The sequence below is a fragment of the Nothoprocta perdicaria genome, unplaced genomic scaffold (assembly GCF_003342845.1).
Source record: "Nothoprocta perdicaria isolate Ctin4 unplaced genomic scaffold, notPer1 scaffold_6, whole genome shotgun sequence".
NCBI classification, from domain to species: Eukaryota; Metazoa; Chordata; class Aves; order Tinamiformes; family Tinamidae; genus Nothoprocta; species Nothoprocta perdicaria.
The window spans coordinates 1,606,757-1,630,860 of NW_020455865.1; the positions used below are offsets into that span (position 1 = coordinate 1,606,757).

A 24,104-nucleotide genomic window follows, 5' to 3' on the forward strand; every position below is an offset into this window, starting at 1 on the left:
AGGGACAAAGGTGAATAGCAGTTGTAAACTGGCCACTGCCCTTTCAAGGGAGCTCACAGCTTAAGTTCTCTGCACCCAAGTTCTAGCTTAGGGATCACCGCAGCCTGACCAGTGTTACTGCTGGCTATAAACAGATTCAGAATTTTCAGTGAGTATCAACTGTTAGTAGCAATATCCACTCCARCTTCTCAATGTTTGTAATTAAGCTTTGCAGCTTCATAATGCAGCCATGATGGTGGCAATTTTAAGGCCTAATTTTTGTAGGTGCTAAGATTCCATGTTGATAATGAAGTATGTAGAGATGAGGGTACTGTGGAGGTAGATACTGTGTTAAAGAAAAGTGATTTCAGCAATTATTCAGCAGTACTTCATGTTTTTTAGTTATTTCTCTTCTCCCCCACAAAAGGGGCATGGTTTAGCAGACATAGTGTTGAAGGGTTTACGGTTGGACTTGATCTTGAAGGTCTTGTCCAACCATAATGCTTCTCTGCTTCTATGATTCTTTTGAGGAAATGCTTCTGTGCAAATAACATTGACCTCTTCATTTCCTCAGTTGGGATCAGAGAACATTCCCACAGATAGAGGAAAGGATGTGGTAGCAGAAAAGTTATGCTCTCTAAAATAACACTGTAAGTAGAATGAAAGTAACATATTGCTTCCCATGCACAGATTTTAGGATTTGACATTCTCCTGATGAAAAACTTGAAGCCCATGTTACTTGAAGTAAATGCAAACCCCAGCATGAGAATAGAACATGAAAAAGAGGTAAGACCTTTCAAATAGCAGTGATATTGGAATGAAATTGTTTAGGGTTGTTTTTCTGGTCTCTTTCCTTTTTTGAAAGATGAAAGCTGTCTGCTAATATACAATATGCAAGGTTCTCTGCAGTTTTGTGCTTTGAAATCATTGCTAATCTTATATCCGTGAAATATGACTTATTGGACTTTTGAAAGTTCTACATCATCTTTGTCATAAATACGTTTACTCATTGTCCCCTGCAGTTGACTTAACTGTATTTAGGGAGTGGTAATCATTTTTTTCAAGTTTGTATACATAATAAAAAGTAACAGTAGTAGCTTTTTAAATTTCAATTTAGCAAAGACATGCCAAAAATCAATATCATATTGAAAATGTTACAGAATCTGCTAATTCTTTAAGAAGTATTCTGTAATCTGTTATTATGTATTTTAAACATGCAGGTTATGTATAACATTTGAGAAGATGTAAATAAATAATCATTTCTACGCTGAATAATTGTATTCTTTGATGAATTAAAGCTGTCTCCTGGGGTGTTTGAAAATGTCCCAAGCCCTGTAGATGAAGAAGTGAAAGTAGCTGTTATCAGAGATACTCTTCGTCTAGTGGACCCTCATAAACAAAAGAAAAAAGATGTCCAGTAAGTGTTGACTTTTTTTCTTTTTTGGTTAGTCAGTGAGGAGATAAACCATTGGTCTTCCCAACAAGAATTGGTCAATGACACAGCTTTTGTTTTTCAGAGTGATCTTTATACAGCAGCTTGTTACTGAACATCTTCACATCTTCATTGTAAGATCATTAGTAATCATAATTGTTATATTTACATAGATTTATACAGATCAGATTTTATTGACTTTTTTTTCTGCACTGATACATATGAGCTCAGATGTGACAACTCCTCTTCCATTCAGCTCAGATTTACCCTTTCTATTTCAAATACTTTTCTTTGGGTTTATGCAGGTATGCCTCTCTTTGGAGCTGAGTCTTCAACTGAAAAGTCTCCTAAAGAATGATCCTATTGCAACTCCAATTACCTGGTGTTTCAGGGGATTTCAGAGGATGACCGTTAGTTGCAACACAGGCTTCCCTGTCCAAAGGCTTCTGCCAGTAACTAAAGAGAAGTGGCATCTTTATATGTTTGCAGTACAAACGTAATAACTAAATAACTGACTACAGAAAACTGAACTATTGTATATCTATCGATTGTAATGTTTTTCCTGTTCCAATTCCTACTGTCATATTAACATAGAAGAATAACTCCTCCTGATTTTTTTCCTTACAACTAACCAGGCAGCAAACATTGCAGATTTTATTTTTGATGCTAAATTTTAGATAAAACTTAACAATAACACTGAATACACAGGTGAGAAAACTAAGACATTTGAGCTGCATCTCAGGTAAATACTGTGCTGTGGGGGCAGATTTGATTTCCCTCTAATTATCTACCAAATCAAAATAAATGAAGCATCTAAATGAAAGTGAGTTTTAGAAGTCATCCTAAAGCACTTCATTATCAGGAAGGATTAATAGCTCAGAAATATTTGATTGTTTTAAATTTTTCTTCATCTTTATAGTGTCTTTTTTTAATYTCCCTTCTTTTCATGTGATATATAACATTGAAATGTAAGTTGTGCTGCATCCCAGCAGTGCAGATTATTATGCTGTACTTATCTTTTTGTTTTTCCAAGCTTTCATTCTTTATACCTACTAATCACTGACAATTATCTTGGCCATGCCAGTAATTACTCATTGGAAATCTGGAGCAAAGCAGGTACAAGTGAGCATACTTAAATGTATCTAGTGGTTATTGTCCCACAGTTATGTCCTGATCTTGTCTTTGTTTATGGAATTAGTCCAGGTTACTTAAATACTGAGGTTGCTGTTTAATATTTTCTGCATGTTTAAATATAAAATGAAATACATGTTAGGATTTTGTATCACTGTTTAATAGGGGGAATTTCTTTAGTTTTAGAGATCAGTGAAGGCTTTGTGATGCAGAGGATGGAAGAAACCCTAGTGCTTTTGGCATTACTATTGACTGAGTAAAGAGGCTAGTAATGGCTAGGAAACTGGATTTATATTCTGAATATCTGTCACCACTAATTTCTGAATTATAGTGGTATTTTTTTTTTCCAGTTTACGTTTTGTCAGCTCTTTTGACCTGAATTTGTGATCTAGTGAGGACCTTCAGCATGAGCTTAGCCAGATGGTCATTATGTCATCATGAGGGAGCTTTCTGCGTTGAGTGAGAAATCTGATGTAAAAACAGGAGAAGAGAGCAGGGAGAAATGTACCTTGGTTGTCCTGAGCATATGCAGAGCATCCCTGCATAGGGATGAGAGAGGTGGCACATGCCCGGGGAGACGTCAGGCTCCGTTTTTATCCGAGTCCGTAGCCGGCCCCGCGGGCGGCAGCGCCAGGAAGGGCGGCTGCACCCCCAGGGTGCCCTCCCTCTGGGGCAGCYGTGCGCAGAGCAGCAGGGCTGGGCCGTGTGGCAGAAATAAAACGTGCCTGGGTGAATTTGCTCTGGATTTGCTTCTTGCAGCTGAGATACTGTTCCCAGTATATCGAGGTGGGATAAGTGACTTGATCTAAAGGAGACTTGCACAACTAAATGAGCGGTCTAATGACACCCAGCAGCATTTGAAGTACATCAACATTTTGTATGTAAACAGCAGTTTAATTARGATAATCACTGATGCAAATCATTGTTTATATCATACCCCCAACAGAAACTCCATTTTAAAAGGCTTTCCAAACTGTAACATTTTTGTGTCTAAGTTTTAATCTCTGTAATAGTAAAACTTTTTAATTTCACTATTTAAAGATTTAATTACTTAATTGTTAACAATTTATTCTTAAAAATTTATTTGATTTGAGGCACTAACTGGAATCTGAGACTGTTACGCAAATATTTTGCATTCTCCACTACTGGATATAAACTATTTGACTGGTGGTATAACAAAGTTGTGTGTGTCGTTCAGAGGGGTCTGCTCTAAATGTTCTAGAAATATAATTTGTATCATCTCATCAGTGTTAATGACTGCTTTCCAGTCCTGTCAAAAAGAGTTATGTTCTAGTTTATGAACGCTAGTTTAGAGATTTAGAGATAAGAGAAATTTTTACAGTTATTGCTGCTATTATTAATTTGTGTTCCAGTATGACCACTTGGACTTATATTCACAAGTTCTTACATATTTCAAGAGATAGAATATAGCATCTTTGTTACTATTAGAAATCTGGATTGCTCACAGAATAAATCTGCTTTTTGTTTGCTGGAAATAAAAATGCAGTCCCCTAAGTGATACAAAGACTTTTATTTAGCCATTGTCAGAAGAAAGAATTGAAGCACTTTGAGAATCAAATGTAATTAAATCTATGGCTGTTATAAAAATAATCAATTCATTGTGGCCATGAAAAAATAGTATTTCATTTATTATTATTGCCTATTATGATATTGCTCTTCCATTGCTGCTGTATCTTCTCCTGGGTGTTTTTTCTCTGCACATATCCTTATGTGCTTTTCTGTTTGGAATTGCACCTTGAAATTTATTTTTATTCTGATTCTTCTTTTTCTTTTTTCAAATGTCTTATTTGCATTGCATTCGACCCATTGTCTTTCCTATTTTTCTTTGTTTTATTTCTTCATTGGGCAATCTGCCAACCTCMGGATCAATATTGTCTTCTGTTTCAGCCATGTGACTCTCTATAGTTCGACAGGTGGAGAAGTCTTTTAAAGGTGATGTTTGTCGAGGCTGCTTTAGTTCACATCAGTGAAACATTACTTCGTATTTTTCTAAGTTGCAGAGTATTTACTGCTATTCTTCAACCTGCCTCAATTACTCTGTCCACAGTTTTGTGAAGCAGATGTCACRGGTGCTGTGTCCTTTGTTCTCTGCTCCTGCTTTTCCAGTTATTTGTCTCCTTCATTCTTCAGAGCTTTTTAACATTTCCTTCCCTTGATTAGGACCAGCCTTGTTGAACTCCCATGAACTAGTATGCGAATTGTTGCCCTGTGAAATGAAGGACAGGATCTGGTAGTGCTTGACTTGCAGAACAGCCTTACAGGGGGGTTTAAGAGCCACTTCAAGGAAAGCTCCACAAGAGTGATTTACTGCCACAACGGCAAATATCATTGGAAGGCCAGAAAGCAGCAAATAACTTGAATGTGCTGCAGYAGCAATTCTAATGCTGACCATGAAATCTGCTGATAGAAGATCTGATTGTTCAGTTTATAAGTGGCCTTTAATGTATAGGTTAAATATACACAAGCACTAACAATGTTTTTTTCAGAAATATATAAAACTCTATCCTTAGAATGGTTGCATTAAATCAGTAAAAATTCACTTCAGTGTTCTCCTGTAATGGCTTGATTGGAGGAAAAAGTTGATTGTATAAAACTAATTCTGGATTAGGACATAAAAGATGCAGTTTCAGCTCTTGATTCAAGTAGTTTAATTGGTGACCTTCAGACAACTGATTTTCTTTCTGCCACAATGTTAAACCTGTGCAAAGAAGAGAATATCTTGTTGCTCCCATTCATTGCCAGTCTTATTTGGGATATTATAATTTAAATGGATTTTTCTTAAACATGTTTGCTGATGTGATTTTTTCATTTTTGTTCTGATTTTTATAGATCTTTGCTAATAAAATTGAGAACTCATGGAGTATCATTGGAATTCACACARTACTACAACTCCCTGCTTGGCAGCAGATTAATTTAGTTATTCTTGCCTTAGCTTTCACCACAGAAAATAAGTACTGTTATTCATTGTCCAGATTTGCAGTAGGTTTGTGTTGGTCTGCCCATACGTTGTATTTGCAACGCTAGTGTCTCTAAGGTAAAGATTCTATTTTAACTTCCACACAGAGTGAATTCAGTCTTATTTTGAATCTGTTGAAGTGACCCAATATTGAGGGCGAGCTGGAAGTGGTAAGAATATCCTAAGAAAGCAAGCTGATGACAGACCTAGTTCATTAAAACAATTTAATGGTCAAGAGTTGATAGGAGTTGCAGAATTTTGAAAGGTTTAATTTTCAGCACTGTGAAATTAATTGGTTAAAAAATGGAGCATGCTTTTGCAGTAATTGGTATGCTGCAGTGCCCCTAGCTCTCTGTTAACCTTAGTCTGTTTTTATGTTATCAAATTGCGAATGGAGACCGATTTGTCCAATTAGACTCCAATCATAATGTTTGAGATGTAGCTAATCTAATTACACTTTTATTGACATCTGTTTTCCTGCATTTTGGTCTTCAAAATTGCAAGTTTAAAATAGAGATTTGGAATTAAATAATGTGATCTGTCAAGAATTTTTCCATAAAATCTGAGTTTTCTGAATATTCTGATATATTGCAACATGCTATAACAGTTAAATTTCCTAGGTGTTCGCAGATCAGAGGTAAGGTGGCTCGCCTAACGCAGCAGAGATCTCGGATGTTCTTAGCTGKTACTTGCACCATTTAGGGCTCCTCGTTTGCAGCCCCAGCCTGACATCTCTCCAGCCTCAACGGGTCTGYGTTTGTGCTGAGTGAGGGCTGAATTTGCAGGGCTCCGCTTGCTYCTGGCTTCTCTGCCTCTGTAGTCTCAGCGCTGTCCAGCTGTGAAGCGAGAGCAGTTTGCCAAAGAGTGCTCATCTGGGCTAGCTCTTGAGTTTAAAAACTATCCTGTAGTTACTGAGCAAACTGAGCAAAATGTATTTATTCCTTGTGAAATCCACTGAAGAGAGTGTTACGGAGCGGGTGCTGCTTGGCGTGCCATCTCTCTTGAAAGCAGATTGCTCAGCAGCACTGTAGATAAGGAAAGGACTGTCTTATGAAGCTGCTGTAATTAAAAAGTAATTTCTTCTCCATACACAAGGAAAAAATGTTGKTTTTTTGTCTTCTCTACACGTTCTGTAAGTGCCATCTCATCTCTTCCTCTTCCAGAACGTGTTAATCACAGCCTGTCTAGTGTGAAGAAGAGGGGTAAAATGAGCAGTTGTTCTGTGATTTAAGGGAGCTATTTAATGCTATTAAATACGTTTTGAAGAGATAACACTTCTTTTTTTTTTTGGGGGGGGGGGAGGGGGGAGAGGAGAGGGGGTCACCATGATTTATGCTTAAGTTTTCAATGCAGGAAAACTGTTTGATTTTTGAAGTTAATAACACTTTTTTCCCACYCCTATCTTTAAGCAGGGGGCAGAGGCAGCATCTGCTTGCCTTGTCTGTCAAGTGGGCTCACTAAGTTTGCATTTTCACATAAGAAAGGTGATCAGTGGTAAGCTTGAGTGCAAATTATATTTTTCCTGATGCTACAATATGCTAATCACAGGAGCTTGATTTTCTGCTATCAGCAAAATAATCTTCACCTCTACTTACTCTGTAACTTGCTAGAATAAACTATTTTTTAGGTGATACTTTGACTTATTGAAGGAATAATGATTCAGCTGCACTCTTTAGTAGGTGAATTTTGCATGTAGCATGATTTCTGTTAGTCATATGCAGTAAAATACTTTCCGAATGAAGTTCGATCTTCAGAATCTTGATTAATTACCTTCTATAAAATTACATATGTGCAAATATTGTTTTACCTTTTTTCTTCTGTTCTTAAAGTAGATGTCCAAGTATTTACTGCAAAGATAAATTGCAGTGTATATATAGCATGTGTTAGTGTGTATGTAGATATAGCACATACATATGTATTTCGATATAGTGTAAAGAATATGTTAGCAGTTTCCTTGACATCTTTAAAATCTGTKCACCTAAGACTACTACCAACTTTGATGGTTTTGATTATATGAAGTCAGAAGAATGCAACAATCTGGTAGAGCCTTTTGGACCTTTTAGTTTCTAATTATATCTTAAATTCTTCATGTGACTGCTCACTGTTCCCCAAAATGTATCCTACCTGTGGGAAAAGTGTTAATATATTATCTGGTGCCTCTCCTCCTGCCACAAAGCTGTCAGGCAAAGTAGATGGAGAATGCACAATAAAGGAAAAATTGAGATTATTACTATGATTTGGCTGGGACTTTATTATTCTTACCAGCTTCAGGCCCTCAGAATTACTTGTTCTCAGATACCGCATATAATGAGTATGAATATTAGATCATAACCATCCCTGAGAACTGGTTGCTTTTTCCCCTATTTATCCTCATGTAATAATGGCAGAAGAGCACAAAGAAGGTCTTTAAGGGACAGCAAAATTAAGTGCTTGGGATTTTGGCTTGACTTAAGCAAAGGCACTGAGTAGAAAAATAACATTTTCTCTCTTAGCGATATCCTTCAGGTGTCAATTCTGCAGTATCCTGGTTTTATTACATCAATCACAAGCAGCTTAAGGCTTCCAAAAACATAGTCACAGACAGATGTTGAGCCTGTCTAGGGATTAGAAATATCCTCTTCCATTAAGTATAAATTAACTTAATCACCAGGTATGAAAGATAAGCAGCATAAACATCATTCCCTGAAGCTTTCATTAAAATTAAAATTCTATTTAAAACTAGGCTCATATTTTCCATGACTTGATCCCCCTTCAAAGAGATTATATCTGCTATAAATTTTTACAGTGACAGAGTGACAGAAATTAATGTATTGGGGGCAGCAATGTTCTCTATAATTTAACTTCTGCTGCTAGTCTTCTTTTAGGAAGAGAGTTGATTGGCTTATTTTTTAAGTAATAATTGGTCTCTAGTCTCTGAAAAAAAATTGAAAGCAATAAAACTGCCTAGCACCCAGACACCACAGTGAAGTGGAAGCCTCCAGCCCCATGACTTGCAGCAGTGTAATCGTCAACAGGGTTATTTTGTACACGCAGTGCTCATCTACTCTCKTAGGAGGATTAGCACTGATAAAATGCAATCGCAGGATAGCTCTCTACTCCACTGGATTTCAGGGTAAAGCTCCTTTTCTGCCCTAGCATAAGCATATGGCTGCTTTCTAAGAATAATTTTCATAGGAAGAGGTACCATGAAGTTTATTTTTACTTGTCTATTGCAAGACACTGGTGTCTAGTTTAATATTGGTTTAAATGTTGTATCAAGCCCTACAACTGTTCTGTGTTTGCRGTATCCTGTGTTACCACCTTTAAGGCACACATTTCTAGTGAAGCAAAAGAAACAATGAGAAATAGWAAGGCATGTAAGTACTTTAAAAGCAAATACTGAACACAGACAAATCTACTAGGAATAATAAAATCTACTTCTATAAAAATGAAGTTGGGGATCATATTTAATGACCTTTGTTCTATAATAATTTTTTGCTGCAGTGGAACCAAGTACTTTGATGCAGGTTTTGCATKGCATATGCATTATTTCATTAGAGTAATACAGTATTTTCTGCAGCATTCAAATATCTGACAGGTAATAGCATAAGCTATCACTGCTGCTGTTACATTAAAAGTAATAAATATTTAGCTATTACTGATATTAATTTTAAAATGATAAAGTTAGAAATAAGAAATCTCAATAATTGGGAAATGCTGTGTTTGAGAATCCTCAGATGTGTTTATTCATTTTAATGATTTGAGCTATGTGGTAGGAGTGCTCCAGGGGAGCAGACAGAGGTCAAGCTGCTGCTGGGGGATCTGCTGGCACCGCTCGCCGCCACCCGCTGCCCCTGGTTCCTGGCTCCTCAGCAGCCCGGCGGCTGCTGCAGCGGTCACTGCGTGACCGAGCGAGGGGAGAACTGGCCAAGCCAGGCCTGCTCACAGGGTCAGGGGCGAGCACCCAGTGKTGGGTATCTGCTTTGAACCTGTTTAATGGACTGAGCTTCAGCTTAAAATCCCAACAGAATTAACTCAGCCTGAGTTTTCTGAATTTTGAYTTGCATAATGGATTTGTTGGAAATCCAGCCATTTCTTTTCCTACATGTTTCTTTTTAAAACACCTGAAAAATACTGTTTGCTCTAGAAGATTCTAAGATCACAGGCACCTAACTTGTCTAGGAAAGGTTTAGGAGAGTCAGTTCTTCACTTACTGATAATTACTGGTATTATTCTCATCCTCTACATTGTGTCCTTTGGGTGGAGCAAGCCAGGTTTTTAGCTTTTGCATCTTGGAAATGCTCGTTTACAATGTGTCAAAGAAAACTTTCTCAGGCTTGTTTTCCTTCAAAAGCTATTTAATTTTTAATGAGAGGAATATTTACTTTGGTAATAAATCCACCCCATGTGAAGAGGCAGTGCAACATCCTTCTCACAGAGGGGACTGAGTGTGTGTGGATCTTACGGAGTGTGATACATGATAAATAATACTCGAGGGACAGCACACGAAAAGCCTGGGAGGAGCAGATACTGAATGAGAGAACTGCCTTGAATGTTGCTGATAGACTGCAGAGGTTTCAGTTCAACTTTTTAAATAGTCTGATAAGTTGTTTTCTTGTTATTAACAAATCGGCAGTGCCATGGAGCACACTTTGGATTTATCCGTGGCTCGAGTGAAATGTATTTGTTTGCTGCTTCCGAGAGGCAAACTTAGCTGCTCTGTCTTGGCTGCACAAGGTCAAGGTGATTAGGTGTGTTGTGAGAGSGCCTTGCTGAAGGAGGCTAGGTCAAAACAAAATATCACAAAATATAGTCAAACTGTGTAACTTCTTGCTGTGGTGTGAATCCTGTGAATCCTCTAAGTCTCTGTATGTTAATAGAAGTAATTGGCTTAATTAATAAAAGATAATTCATGAATGACTGTTATAGCCCCAGCAATGGGTTTATAAAGCTGTTTCCTGAACAATTTACTTCTGTGACTGCGCACAAGCACCACAATAACATACACTTACCCATTTTGGGGGGAGGTCCGTATGCTCTGCTGGTGAATGGGAGGACAGATTTGTCATGCAAAATCTTCTGTGTTTTTAACTGTGTTAACATACTCCTTGCTTTGAGAATAGAGGCTCAGCTGAGGGAATAATTATAGCTTCAGTATCCAGAACATAATATTTTCTTTTCTTAGGTAAGCAGCTGTCAGCTGATACAAAAACTGCTTAATATTACTTCTAGCAATGCCTTAAACATTAAATATACCAAGCAAGTATTCATATATTAATATCACGATTCTTACCCAGTTTTACTCCCAACTTGACAGCTGAATTTTATACAAGTATACAAAATGTTGTGAATGTTGAAGCCTTTAATTAACAGTGGCAAACTTGTTTGTCCCTTAGCAGCTTGTATTTGCATAAAGATTAAGGCCAGTCTGAAGGAAACAGATATAACATAGATTGGAAAAAAATTAATAAATTAGTAATCATGAATAAAAGATAAGTAGTCTTAGATGTTGTTTCCGTAAGTTTTATTAAAATTGAAATGTTTTTAAAGATGTGATTAATATTTTCCCACAATTGATTATTTCTAAAGAAAGATTTGTCTTGAGTGGCCAAATTAGAGAAATTAATGTATTGAGGTCAGACATTAGTATGCAAATTAAACATCGCATTTATTTTGTGTGGTACCAGAAGCATTACCTTATATTTGACCTTTCATTCTTTTAGCTTGACTCAGCTATGTCTGTCAAAACAATTAATTCTAAGCAGCAACTTTAAAGCGTGGGGCTCGGCTTTATTCTCCTCCCTTTGCCTSCTGAAAAGCCCATGAGAAAGGAGCTAATGGAGAGAATCTTTGTGAGTTTTAGTGCTGGAGATTTGTTTCTTCATCTTGCAGGTTCTTATTCCTCCACCCCGGTTCAGCTGCAATGCGTGGCCACAAACCTGCTGCAAGGTTGGACACCCAAGATGAAGTCTCAAGTGACATTATACATAAAAGCTGGTGGAGTAGGAAAAAATGGATAGTTAAAATTCCATAGGAGRGTTTTTTGTAAGTCATAAGTGTCTGCAAAGTAACACTGCAGAAATGTGTACTCCCATATTTTCCAATTAATTGATGAATTAATGGTATAAATGGAGGTGAAAATCTCCTGTAAATTTGCACTGCTGCTGTTCTTCAAGTTGTATTTCTGCTTTGCACTTTACTGACAATGCTTGAACCAACTTTGTATGATGACCCCTTGGGAGTTATGTCATCCAGTTACCCTTATGGTGTGTAGGTGGCAGATGGCAGCTGAAATACAGAAAAAAATGCAGTGGTGCATTGCAAGTGAGTGTAATTTATCTAGCAGTGGGGGGAAAAAATAYGTTGCGCACTGTTTCCTTGCAAAAATGTGCAGATCACAGTAAAATTCTGTTTTTATAGATACTGAGTCTGATTGTAATATCCCTAGCTTGGCAGTTTTTCTTAATTAGTTGTGCTGAGACCATGTTGAGTTTGGGTACATACAAGTGAGTTGAGTAGAGCTACAGAAAATAAACTTTTATTGAAACTTTTATTACTGCCTGTGGTAGCAGTGGAGAAATGGAGTCTGAATATCACCCTCAGTGCAAGTGCTTCCAGTTGAGGTGAGCATGTGGAATAGTCTGGTCTATGTGTCCATTCAGTTCCACAGATATGGACATGGTCTTGCACAGACTTGTTTTTGAAAGGCTTGCTCTCATTAAAAGTGGAGAATATAATTTTAATTGAAATTATGTGATCAAATTAAACTGTGTAGCATCTTAGAAAATCTTGATGGGGGAAAAAAGATAGAGAATGAAAGCAAAATATTAAACTTTGTAAAAGTAGTAACCAGTAAAAGCAATTTAAGAACTATATTCTCTTTTTCATTTAATGGAAGTATAAGATTTGGTAATAAAGATTAGGATGCCCTTACCATCTTATAGTTGCCATACATTTATTTTCAACATACCCATTACAAGAAGTAAAATGCATTACTTYGAAGTGCTCTGCACTGAAAAGGGACATAGGATATCAATGGAATAAATCTCTTTCAGGGAAATATAGCAAAAAAGCAGAGCTTAAAAAAAGAGCATGGAATATTAGTTCTGGATAACTGACTGCAGAATAGTTATTGGAAAACTAAGGAAATCTGCTGTCTTTGAGAAAATTAGTTGGAACGTGCAGATTTATTGTATATTTGACATGATAATTTTTACAGTACTGTGGGTGGATAATAATTATGTTGATTGTTGTTCTCCGCTGGAACAGAACTTTATGAAGTACACTAAATCTGCTCAGGRACACAAAAGAGCAATGTAGTAAAAGCAGTAGTTTCTTTAGTACCTAGTGTGAATTATATTTATTCTGCATGGTGGGTACTTACAAAAATGACTGGAAAAAAGAAGACAACCTGAATGTTTAGTGGGTGCCAAATAATTACCATCAGCTGTCAGACTTCATGAACTTAGAGTAGCATGCTTTAATTTTATCTAGATATGTCCAAAGTAAGGAAAAAGTATCATGGTGAATAAACATCTCACATTTATTTCAGAGCATCATTATCTGTGTCAACTTTTACTTTGGGAATTCGGCAACGACAAGAAGGATAAAGTAATATATTTTGACAGTATGCACAGAGGATTTCAAGCAAAAAATAATGGGGCTGTGCAGAAATTGTCTTCTCAATACTGCCAGGATGCATTTGTGTATACAGTAGTGCTTGCGAGCGTTGCTGGAATTTGTTTTTCTTCATGCTTTTGTTATAGGTTTGAGATGTAGGAAAGTGCCTGTCATGAAACTACTTAGGTGATTTTTTTTTTTAAGTGAAATTAGTAGTATTCTAGCTATAATAAAATGCATGGAGCTGCTGTAGAGCTAGGAATATATAGACCTAGGAATCATGACTTTATCGTTTTGTTTTTCAAAAACCAGATTATTTACATTTGTTTACAAGATTCAGTGACCTCTGCAAAATTAGTATTTTCTACTGCAGGAAAAATATCACACAATCCAGAGAGAATTGTTTTTTCTTGTGCATTTCATCTACTTTAAAAGAATTTGAATAGGTACTCCTTTTACCCACAGCAAACTTTTTAAGCATTTWAACTTTATTTTTTACTTGCTTGAGGGATTCTGAGCTTCACTGTAGAAGGCTGCTGTCATTTAGGTCTCTGCTCTTCAGTTTTGCAATTACACTGCATGTTGAAGGTGCCCAGAATACTTACATTTCAGATGAACTGGTTTCTAAGGTTGATTTCAAGTAATATTTTTTCAGTCCTTCTTAAAAAACCTTCATTGAGGAGATTCTTCCAATCTTATTTAAAAAATGTTTGGATTTTAATATTTTACTATGTGGATTTAAAGAAAAAAATAAAAAGAGCACTAGTAATTGTTGGTCTCTTTCCAGCACATGGTAGCCATAGGTCTGTATAAAACAAACATGTGGGCTCAGTGTGACCATGCAGCCATTCTTACTTTTGGGGAGCAGTGTGGTGTATGTTTTATAATTTAAAAAAAAATGAAATTTCCAAGTGACAGTATTAGATCTTACAAGAGCAAGGTTATTAGAAGACTTAGTTTTTTTTTTTTTTTTCTGCTGCAGTTCACAGACTTTGGAGCATGTGTCAGACGCAAAGGAAGAGCTGCTGGATGCAGGACCGCCAGAGAGGCTGGACCACGATGTCAGCACAGCCCCGGAGGCCGGCCTGCCCTCCCTGTGTCTCAAGCAAGTGTTTCCCAAGTATGCCAAGCAGTTCAATTACCTGCGACTCGTGGACAGAGTGGCTGCCTTGTTCATCCGATTTCTGGGTGTTAAAGGGACAACAAAGCTGGGGCCAACAGGTTTCCGAACGTTTATAAGGTTAGAGACGTGAAGGTTTCTTTAAGAGTCGCATAAAGTGTAATAAAGTAGRGAAACTAAAAGCCGTTAGGTAGCACTACTGTCGCCTTGCTTATCTTTTTGTTGAATAGAAACAAACCCTGATAGTGATACTTTTTTAGCTCATATGTTTAGTAGTCCCTTCTAAAGGAACTCCATAGTATCCTGTAAGAAACCTTGCATGGTCTTTTGTGAAATTGATAAATTTTTATCATTGCAAGTTCCCAAAGTAAATGCTTAAGGGCATAATAGGCGTTCTATTTTATAATTACGCTTTTGCTCTGCAGTTCCTCCAATCTGTCATTTGGTGTTAGAATGATGGAAGCTACTGCCACGATGGTGGCTCGCGGTGTCACCAGCGCACCACTGTGTGACAGCCCAGAGCTGGTTCTCGAGACTGAGCGCTCCCGTTTCCTCCCTGAGGGAGCACCCAGACTGACAGAAGTGTAGACAGACAGCGTTCCCAGTGACACTGCCGAGATTGTCAAGGTTTCCCAAACTAAGTGTCTCAGGGATCCTGTTGGCGGGTTCTGCAAGCAAATGTTCTCTGAGGTAAAAGAAGATCTAAGAATCTGAGCTCACAGAATTGATAATAGTGTCGCATAATTGACACTGTGCAGAATTTATCTAAAAAYGTGATTCTGTATTGGCCATCCTACCAAGTGAAAGGACTTCATGGTTCATTTACTTATAGCAGCTGATTCATTGGAGTTCCCAAGGCTATTTTTTGGTGAGTTTCATGTTTCATAGTTGGAATTTGCTAACAGGTCTCTCCCAAYAGGCAGATAATTAAGCCAAAGTCAAGCCAAAGTCATTATCCTCTGAAAACCATGTATAAAACTTGCACATAAAAAACAACATCAGAGGTATTCTAGCACCACTGTAGTAAAAACAGACTTTTTTCTTTAATTTATGCTTCCCAAGAAAGGACAGAGGAAATAAATTGTGTGCCTATTGTCTTAGTTTATCTTTAGAGTATCCACCTCATGAAATATGCTATGCCTGTGAGGAGTTGGAATAAAGTCCACTRATATCTGTCTTACTGTGTTTATTTCTGCCTATAAAATAAAGGCTAAGTACCTTTATTTCTCTCTCCCTAAATATATTAGCTCCTTGTAAATYATGTTTTCAAAAAATGCACAAGAATAGCCTGTATCAAAGTTGCTAAATGCATTTTAATTGGCCTTAGCTATTGTGGCAATTGCCGTGGATAAACTCAGGATTCTTCATTAATTTGCTGATAAGAAGCTGGTATCAGCAGGTGCTGATAGAGGATTATGGAGTGGGTATGATGTCTGCCTCAGCTGAGGTGTATATTCCAGTCTCCAGCTCCTGGTGCCGGCATTGAACGTCCTGACAAAGCTTTGTGGCAGGTATTTGTGTGAAGTTCCTATATCTTGCTGGGAAGAGATACACCCTGTGTTCAAAGGATTTGTGTTGCAGCTTAGAAAATAGCCTGCTGCTTTGTAAACGTACGGGCACTCCAGGACTGCTTAAAGCTTCAGTCTAAATACCCTTGTGGCTGGAATCGAGTGGGAATAGGCAAAATGAACGGTTTTCTTCCACCTCGTAGCTGTGTGTAAGAGAGGCAAGTTAGGAAAACACATGTAATTTAGGTATCATAAATGCGTTAAATAATAGAATGAAGATAGAGAGAACATCCTTCTTTGCTCTTGGTATTTGATAATGAGTCTAATCTTACAGAAGCTCTGCAGTACTCAGAATAAAGTGAATAAACTGACCGAGGAAGCTAGTAGGTACCCTTGGATCTTCATTTTACAGATCGGTAATGACTGGAAGATACTATTTGCAATCCTTGTCAATATGTCAAGTGTCTGGTGAACCTTAGCAATACAAATAGATCAGTATTTAAAAATTAAGAAAAATGACAAATGAGATTGGCTGATTTAACATTTGTTTATGCCAGCTATGGGGCACAGTCTGCCCTAAGCCAGAAGAGAACATTTCCTAATGCCAGTTACTGCTGCATTGTGCGCTAAGGATTTGCATCATGAAATTGCAACTTGCAGTGGCAAGAAATTCAATTTATTTTTCATATATTTTTTATTTGTTTTTTTTATGGATATATCTGTTATTGTCATGGTACAAATATATCATTTTCTTTCACTGACTATGACAAAAGAAATAAGCTGGAGCAAATGTACTTTTAAAATACAGAGATCTGTGGGTTTTTTTTTTTTTCATGCAGAGGCTTTTACCATTTGAGAATGAATATAAGCAATAATAGAAATTATAAATATATCTACTCTTCCCACAGATCAAGGCAGGTTTGCTTCCAGTTCTGAATTTACTATTGTTTAGTCTTAACCTGGCATTTTTCAGATAAGCAAAAATATAAATGCTAGCATTTTCTTTTAATATCATTAAAATAACAAATATCAATAAAATGGTGTTTACAGTTTCCTCATGCCTTGTAAATTTTTTTTATATTGGCGAATATATATATATATATATATATATATTTTTTTTTTTCCCCAAAGAGGATGGGGAAATTCACCAACTGCACAACCCTCTTCTGAAGTGCTGTCCTTATTACTCACTGCAGAAATAAAGTCATCTTTCTGAACTGTTGTGGCCTTTTTTTCAAGAATGAGCTGCTGGTGGGAGGGGAATGGTTGCAAAATGTGGTCCATGTTCTTGCTTGGCTGCCGCCTCAGGTTKTAAGGACTATCTAGGTCATACTTTGACTCTTCCCTGCTGTAAGGCAGTCTGCTTGGGCTCCTGAAGGCCACAATTCTTCTGAACTACCCTTTTTTTCTGGCTAGAAATTTTGGCCAGCTCTTTGGCATGTGCACTAGTTCCAGCCAGGCTGCCAGACATCTGGAAATCCTGGATAGATGGATAACTCTCATATCCTGATCAATGCTGTACTGCAGGCCCAGCCCACGCAAGTGTCAGATCTCTAGGCATGTGCTTATCGCCAAATGCCTAAGATGCATCTGGAAGAGGGAGAGCTGTTGTTTTTCATGCAGTGTTCAGTAACACACAGGATAAATCTGTTCAGTATTCAAATATACAGAAGTGATTCTGTGCCGGAAAGCTTTCCTCCAATCCCTTTCAGACCAACTGTATCAGTCAAATTATTATAATTTTTCCTCATGTAGGCAGTCTGTGCAGATTTGTATTGGCTTTTGCAATGTATCAATTCATTCCATTCTGTTACGGCCTTAAAAAAGAATAGCAATAGTCTCGGAGAAAGCTTTAACAGTCAATCAAGTCATATTTTTAATAGAAATATTCACAATTCTGATGTTTTCTTGCTTTTTTATTGTCAAACCAAGATAAACCGGTTAATCCATACTATGATCTGTTTCCTTTTTGTTGCTAGGYATTGACCTGAGATTGAATGAACAAATCTGATTTGAATGCTCAGAGATATTTTTTGCAGTGATAGTTTCTGTGTGATCTGAACTGGCAGCCAGACTAGTTACATACATGGAATGATTTGCAAGGGAAACATTCAGGGCTTCACCATTTTGGACAATGATGCTTAATAAATGCTGCTTTGTTTTATATCTACTGTACGCTTTTGTTGGGCTTGGCCTGTTCCCCTTGGTGAGAACACGACATGGGTATTTTTTTTTTTTGTTGTTATCTCCATTGACCTCAGAGAAGTTCTCCTAACTTGCAAATTCTGAAGTAATCAGGCTCTATTTTTCTTTATTTTGTCTATATTTAACAGAAACTGCAAGCTGAGTAACAGCAATTTTTCCATGGCTTCTGTAGATATCCTATACATTGATATCACGAGAAGGTGGAACAGCGTGGGAATTGATCACAAAGAATCAGGTAATAGTATTTTTATTTGAAGATAATGAAACCTGTTTTTCTTGTATTTTAGTAGTTCCAGCACACCTCCAGCTTCCAGTAGGAATAAAGGGAGCAAGGCACGTGCATCTAGCACGTYTATGCATGATAAATGTTTCTGTTTAGATCCAAGCAGTTTCCCTTTGTATATAGAATAGACTCCATAGTTTTGAGTTTGTTTGTCAGAAGAAGTCTGTTTAGCTAGATTTGTTTTTCTGTTTGTTTGTTTTTCCCACAAAACCTGACACATATGGAAAATATGTGTATTTGCATTTAGAATTTCAGTATGGGCATAAGCCATTTTAAGTGGCTGGTTGATAGAATTTCACTGACAAAAAACATAGATATGCAGGTGAATCTTCAAACTCAGAACTGAGCCTCCAGAATTGAAGAGATTTGTTGAAATTCTCAATGAACTAGACATTTTCTGGGTGTTAAAATAACAATGAACATGTGGGGGGAAATGACAATATCAAAACCCAACACTGAAATGTAATCTCAGTAAAATGTAACATTTCGGTATGTAATCTCATTGAGGTATCTGTGACTTGGCTTTGTGTTTGGGCCACTTTTAGTTCTAACCAACACTACTAACCAACTATTACTGTTGTGATAAAACAGCAGCTTCTAACTTTTTCATTAAATGCTTCACGAGTATCTGTCTTTTGCTACCAAAGGTGCTTTCTCTGCCTGTAGCTCACCATGACTGATAAAATATTTATTGAGCTGGCAGCTGCTGCTTTCAGATAAACCAACGTTTTTGTTGCAAGCTGTTCTATAGCCAAAATCATAAAGTGACCTCAACTGCACTCTTATTTTAGAGCAATTATACTTAAGAATTTAATATTACTAAAAGATGCCTTTCCAGCAATATCAATACACCAACGTTAAGTTAAAAGATCCAAATATTTCAGCATCTCATCTTGAGATAATCTTCTAAAGYGGATGTTCAAACTGCATGAATGAGTTAAACACAAAGTTGCGCTGACTGCTCCATGTTGCTGGCATTCTGAAAAGCTGCTTTGTGGTCTGGCTTCTTGATTAGGAATTAAACAGGGTATTACTTCAAGGTTGAAAATACAATAATTAGCATTAAAATGTAGCCACTCTTTCCACTACCTGTGTTAATATATTATTAATATGATATGATCAAACAACATCTGAAGAATTCTGTCCTGCAGCATTTGGTTTCTGCAGGGTACTTTTGTTCATGAAGGGGCAGAACAGAGTTTTGCTGTAGCAGAATCTGGGGCAATGCTCTGCTTTCCCTTCTAACATGCTGCAACTGGTTGTCTGCCATCTCCTCATCCAATAAGTCTGATATCGCAAGATTGATACTTTTATTTCCAATACATTGCTATAAGTCTGTGTCTGAGTGGTTATGTTGGTAGTGTTTTAAATAAAGAGGTAAGAAAGAGGATGTGTAGGAAACCTCTGTGAGACAGCTGCTGATAAATAAAACCCATTCCAGTATTTGGCGCCTCCCTCCATCACATGTCATGAGCCAAATTAGCCTTCTGTGCCTACCTTTCAGGTTCCAATTTTTGCATTTGGCCTGTGAGGAAGGCCAGTGCACCCAATCTCCCATTTGTAGCATTCTTTAATTAGTATTGATTGGGTCAGCAAAGGGCTATGCCATGAGAAGTTGTACTTTGCATATACAGGGTTGCATATATGTATAAAAAGTGTAGGGACTGGATTTCTGAATGGGGTAATGATGGCGTAGAACGTGTAGCTGGATGCTATTATAAAAGGACATACTTTTTTTCTTAATGAGCATTCTAGGTGACTACTGTTAAATGAAAAGATGTAAACTAACATGATTGCATGAATACACACCCTGTCACATAGACATTTGGTCCTGGTGCTAAAGAAACAAGAATATTGTGTTTAAAGAACGTAGTATGGTGGAGACTTGTGTTACGAATCTCCTGTGACCTCTTTTTCCTTGCAGGGATGTGTTGGCAAGCATTTGTGGAAGCTTTCTTCTTCCTGGCTCAGAAAAAATACAAGTCACTCCCACTTCCTGAGCAAGTGGCATCACTGATTGATTTCTGTGAATACCATCTCGCTGTTCTGGATGAGAAGCGTCTGGTTTGCGGCCGAGGGATAGTGGAGCGCCGAAATGCACTAGTTACTTGCCAGACAGATGGACTTCAACTTACACCAGCTGCTCATACACCCCTCCTGAATCGCATGGCTACAGCTAGTAAGCTTGCAGATTATAGAAACCATCAATACTAATGGTGCTATTTTATCAGGGCAGAGCAGGGGGAGACTGATGGAATTGAGAAATTAATTCCAGGTATGTACAATAGGAGGTGGAACAGATGCTTGAGTTCCTCCATCTGATAGTCAAAGTTATTTTAAAGCTATTTTCTACGCTATTCAAAAAGTCTGTTGCAAGCTCCCTTTTGCAGATAATGACTCTTCCTGGGTACACTTTGAGCAACAAACTCTGTCTTTATTCTGCTTGTATAGAATACCATGCATGAAGACAAACAACAGAACAAATATGAGGTTGATAACCAGCATCATGGGATTGGTTGCACTAATTGAGGCATGTTACATGAAAGGAATTATGTTGCTTTCTTTGTATGCACTGGATGTATCGTGGAAACGAAGAAAGGATCTGCAGGCTAAATGCCAGCTGTGTGCTTTGGCAAGCTAACGCCTGGATTTGCGTATGTGGTCAAAATTTATGCCTTGACCATCTTTTTTTGGTAGACTATATTGAATTTGTTGGTATCAATGCAGATTTTATTTATTTACTATAGTTATGTATTTTGTTCATATTTTATGTTAATCTTAAAACATTAAAATAATAATATTTTGCTTCTATTTCTTCATACATGACTTTGCCAGGACAACTACTGTTAATTTTTTAAGGAAATACTAAAGCTATTTACCCATTTTGTTTTCAGAGAGCAAATAAGCTCACACTTATTCACAGAAAAATTAACTTTATTTGTTAAGTCAAGTACTGGTTTTGTCTTCAAAGAGCTCTGCTTCTGCAGAGAGTTCTGTAAGAGCCTCTTTGCAGCGTAAAGAGTTCATGTAGAGTCCAGTGAAATCAGTCACTGATTTCAGGCTTCASTATTCTAGGATTGAGCTTTATTTTGTTTTGGTTTTGGCTGTTTGCTATCTTATTTGGACCTGCAGTAGCATTTGAAGTTGATTTGTGTTTTCCTCCTTTCTTCCTTAGGTAACACTATAATTCTCTAGAAATTAAACTGTTATGCAACAGGATATTTTGTCAAGAATGTGGGACTATACCATTATAGCTTTTTTGAAGGAGTTATATAGTGTTTTCTTTTTAAAAAAAGTAAACCACGACTTCCATAATCTCGCTTAGGGGGGCCCTAAGTAAAGACATGAGGATAATGGAAAGGACCTGAATATGCTGGCAATTCAGGGCTGTTCAGTCAAGATTTTAAAAATGATCTTCGAGGAAGTGCATTTTAGTGCAGAGGATTTAGGATCTTTACACCCATTTGATGCTGTGGACTAAATGTATACACAGCACTGAGTGAATTCAGTACAGGTTTGGAGTTAAATTCTTGATTTGAGTTTTAAGTAGCATCCTTTTCTCATGTGGTGGCAATCAGTAGCAAGGCTGCATGAGTTAGAAGTCAAGCTGAGGGCACAGGAAATGGTAAGACTCAAAATATATTAATATCAGATGCAGAAGTACCACCTTTATCCTCTTGTCTTTTCCTTTAAAACAGATAGAAATAGTAGTAGATAATCTATTTTCTGTAATGGCTAGACTGAAATTTTATGTATTATACAGTAAAGAGGATGATTATAGACTAATGTCACTGCCCTCAGCTTTGGTTAAGTTTCATAAAGATTATTGCAATATGAAGATAAAATGCCAAACTCCAATGTTTGGCATCTGTCAGAACAAATGAAGCGGGAAGGGTCATTTTTTTTTCACAGTTTAATTGTAATATATCTGAAGACATTCACAAGTTGAGAAATGGTTACTTCTCATTTTGTGACATCTGACATTTGTCTTGCGATTGGCAGTGTGTTACTAGAAAATAGCTTACAGTTCCTCTCATTTTGTGATTGATGTCCTGTAGAGACAGACTTATAGAAGGATAGGATTTGAGGTGTTACAAATGTGAATGCCTTTCCTTAGAGCTTTCAAGTAGTACAACCCATGCCCTCCAAAACCAATTTTTTGCTACTGTAAAGCAGTTATCCTTATATCCAGGTAAAATAAATTAACTATTGTATATAATGAACATGGATAAGATCTCTATTTTGATGATCTTTTGATGATGCAGATTTTTTAGCCTTTTCCTGCCGAGGCTATAAATTGAGCATTGTACCCAGTTTGTCTCCTAATATGGAGGTCCTTTGTAAAATAGTCAAAATATTCAGTTTTCTTTCTCTAGTAATCCAGTGTTTGTGTACTGTTATAATTGGCATGTGCAGCATTGTGCAGCAGGCCCTCTGCAGCACCGTGCTTGCTTGCTAGTGTGAAACAGGAGGCAAAATGCCTGCTGTAGTTGCAAACCAGTCACGAGTGACTTGTAGCCAACCCAGGGTCTGACCCTGCTGTGATTGCTGGGGGAYAGACCGTGACAATCTGTTCCTGCATACTACTGGGATCCTGTAACTTTCTTTTCCATCATGCTTTGTTATTTTTCCTCTTAATCTCCTGGTTCTGCTTTTTCCGCTTGTCTAATGAACAGCTGCAGTCAGTTTGGCTGGATCGCACGGCTGAACTTCCTGCCTTGCTCTATGACCTTTTCCGTAAGCTGAGCTCCTTGGTTTGGAAGGGGAGTCTCTCCTGCTCTGCCTTCCTGCGGTGTCAGCAGCCCTTGTGGACACATCAGTTTCAGACTTGCTGAGCCCCATGGGGAAGACGGATCGAGGGGAGCGCTGGTGAAGCTGCTACCGGCTGCTTCGGTGTCTTGGACACAGTGGTCTCCTTTGGGATTCCTCTGAGTTTCAAAAACTCATCGGGATTTGGAGCTTGCTGCTGGCAGCGATCCTGCTCCATAGAGCTGTAACCAAACCATGGCTTCCATGCATCCAACTTCACGTGCTCCGGACCACGGGCTCAGCTGAAGTTGGCTGCCCTTTGCCTTGGCTTGTTGGGCTGGGGCATGCACGTAGGTGCCCCAAAGGTGATTTATTTCAAGGGCAGACATTAGCGAGCCCTCTCCTACACCTTTGTGCTTCTGTAGCGGCATGGTGTGCTGACGCAGACTGCATCATGTGGTGATGTGGCTGCCACTGCAGCACCAACACTCCTTAAGTCACAAAAACGCCGCTTTTGTGCAAGCAGCGAATGCACTGCTGTTCTTCTCATTTATTTTCCTCCCCACTCTGCTTTCAAAGCTTTGCACTTTAATTCTGCGGATGTTTTGACCCCCTTCCAACAGCCTCCTGCCTGTGCTGCCAGCCGTGCACGTGTTTTCCCCGGGGTGAGCACATGGCATTGGTTGCTGTTGAACATTGCCGGTGTGGAAAACACTGCAGTGGAAAATAAAAGATGCAAGTGGTTGGTAAAATGTGTGGTATTGTTATTTATTCATTTTAAATTATTTTAAATAAATGCATTATTTAAATCAATGCGCCGTCCAAGGGTGGGAGCGGGGCCGGGGGGGACGTGAGGGTGTGGGGGGAAGGCGGGTTCTGGAACATTCCCCTGGCGACCGTTACCCGGCGCTCAACGGCCGTTAACGGTCGCCGCGCGGGCGGGGCGGGCGGCGGCTGCAGCGCGCTCCCGTGAGTATGCCTCAACGTGCACTTTTCTCTTTTTATTCGCAAACGTGCCAGTGTTTATAAACTATTGGGAGAATTTTATTGCTCCACGCACGTGGAAACCCCAGGGGAGACCGAGAGGGACCGGGGATAACAAAAGTGTTGCAGACCTTGTT

The 24,104-nt window shown here is 38.1% G+C and overlaps 1 protein-coding gene across 1 annotated transcript in view; it reads left to right on the plus strand.

The window, feature by feature from the left end:
- Nucleotides 1–20,950, plus strand: part of TTLL11 (tubulin tyrosine ligase like 11) — a 36,695-nt gene extending 15,745 nt beyond the window's left edge. Inside the window, exons 5-9 of the mRNA XM_026049185.1 lie at nt 670–765; nt 1,278–1,396; nt 14,101–14,358; nt 18,080–18,186; nt 20,159–20,950. Of these exons, the coding sequence (XP_025904970.1) occupies nt 670–765; nt 1,278–1,396; nt 14,101–14,358; nt 18,080–18,186; nt 20,159–20,448 (870 nt within the window). The 3' untranslated portion in view covers nt 20,449–20,950. The remainder of the gene's footprint in view (nt 1–669; nt 766–1,277; nt 1,397–14,100; nt 14,359–18,079; nt 18,187–20,158) is intronic.
- The last annotated feature ends 3,154 nt before the right edge of the window (nt 20,951–24,104 follow it).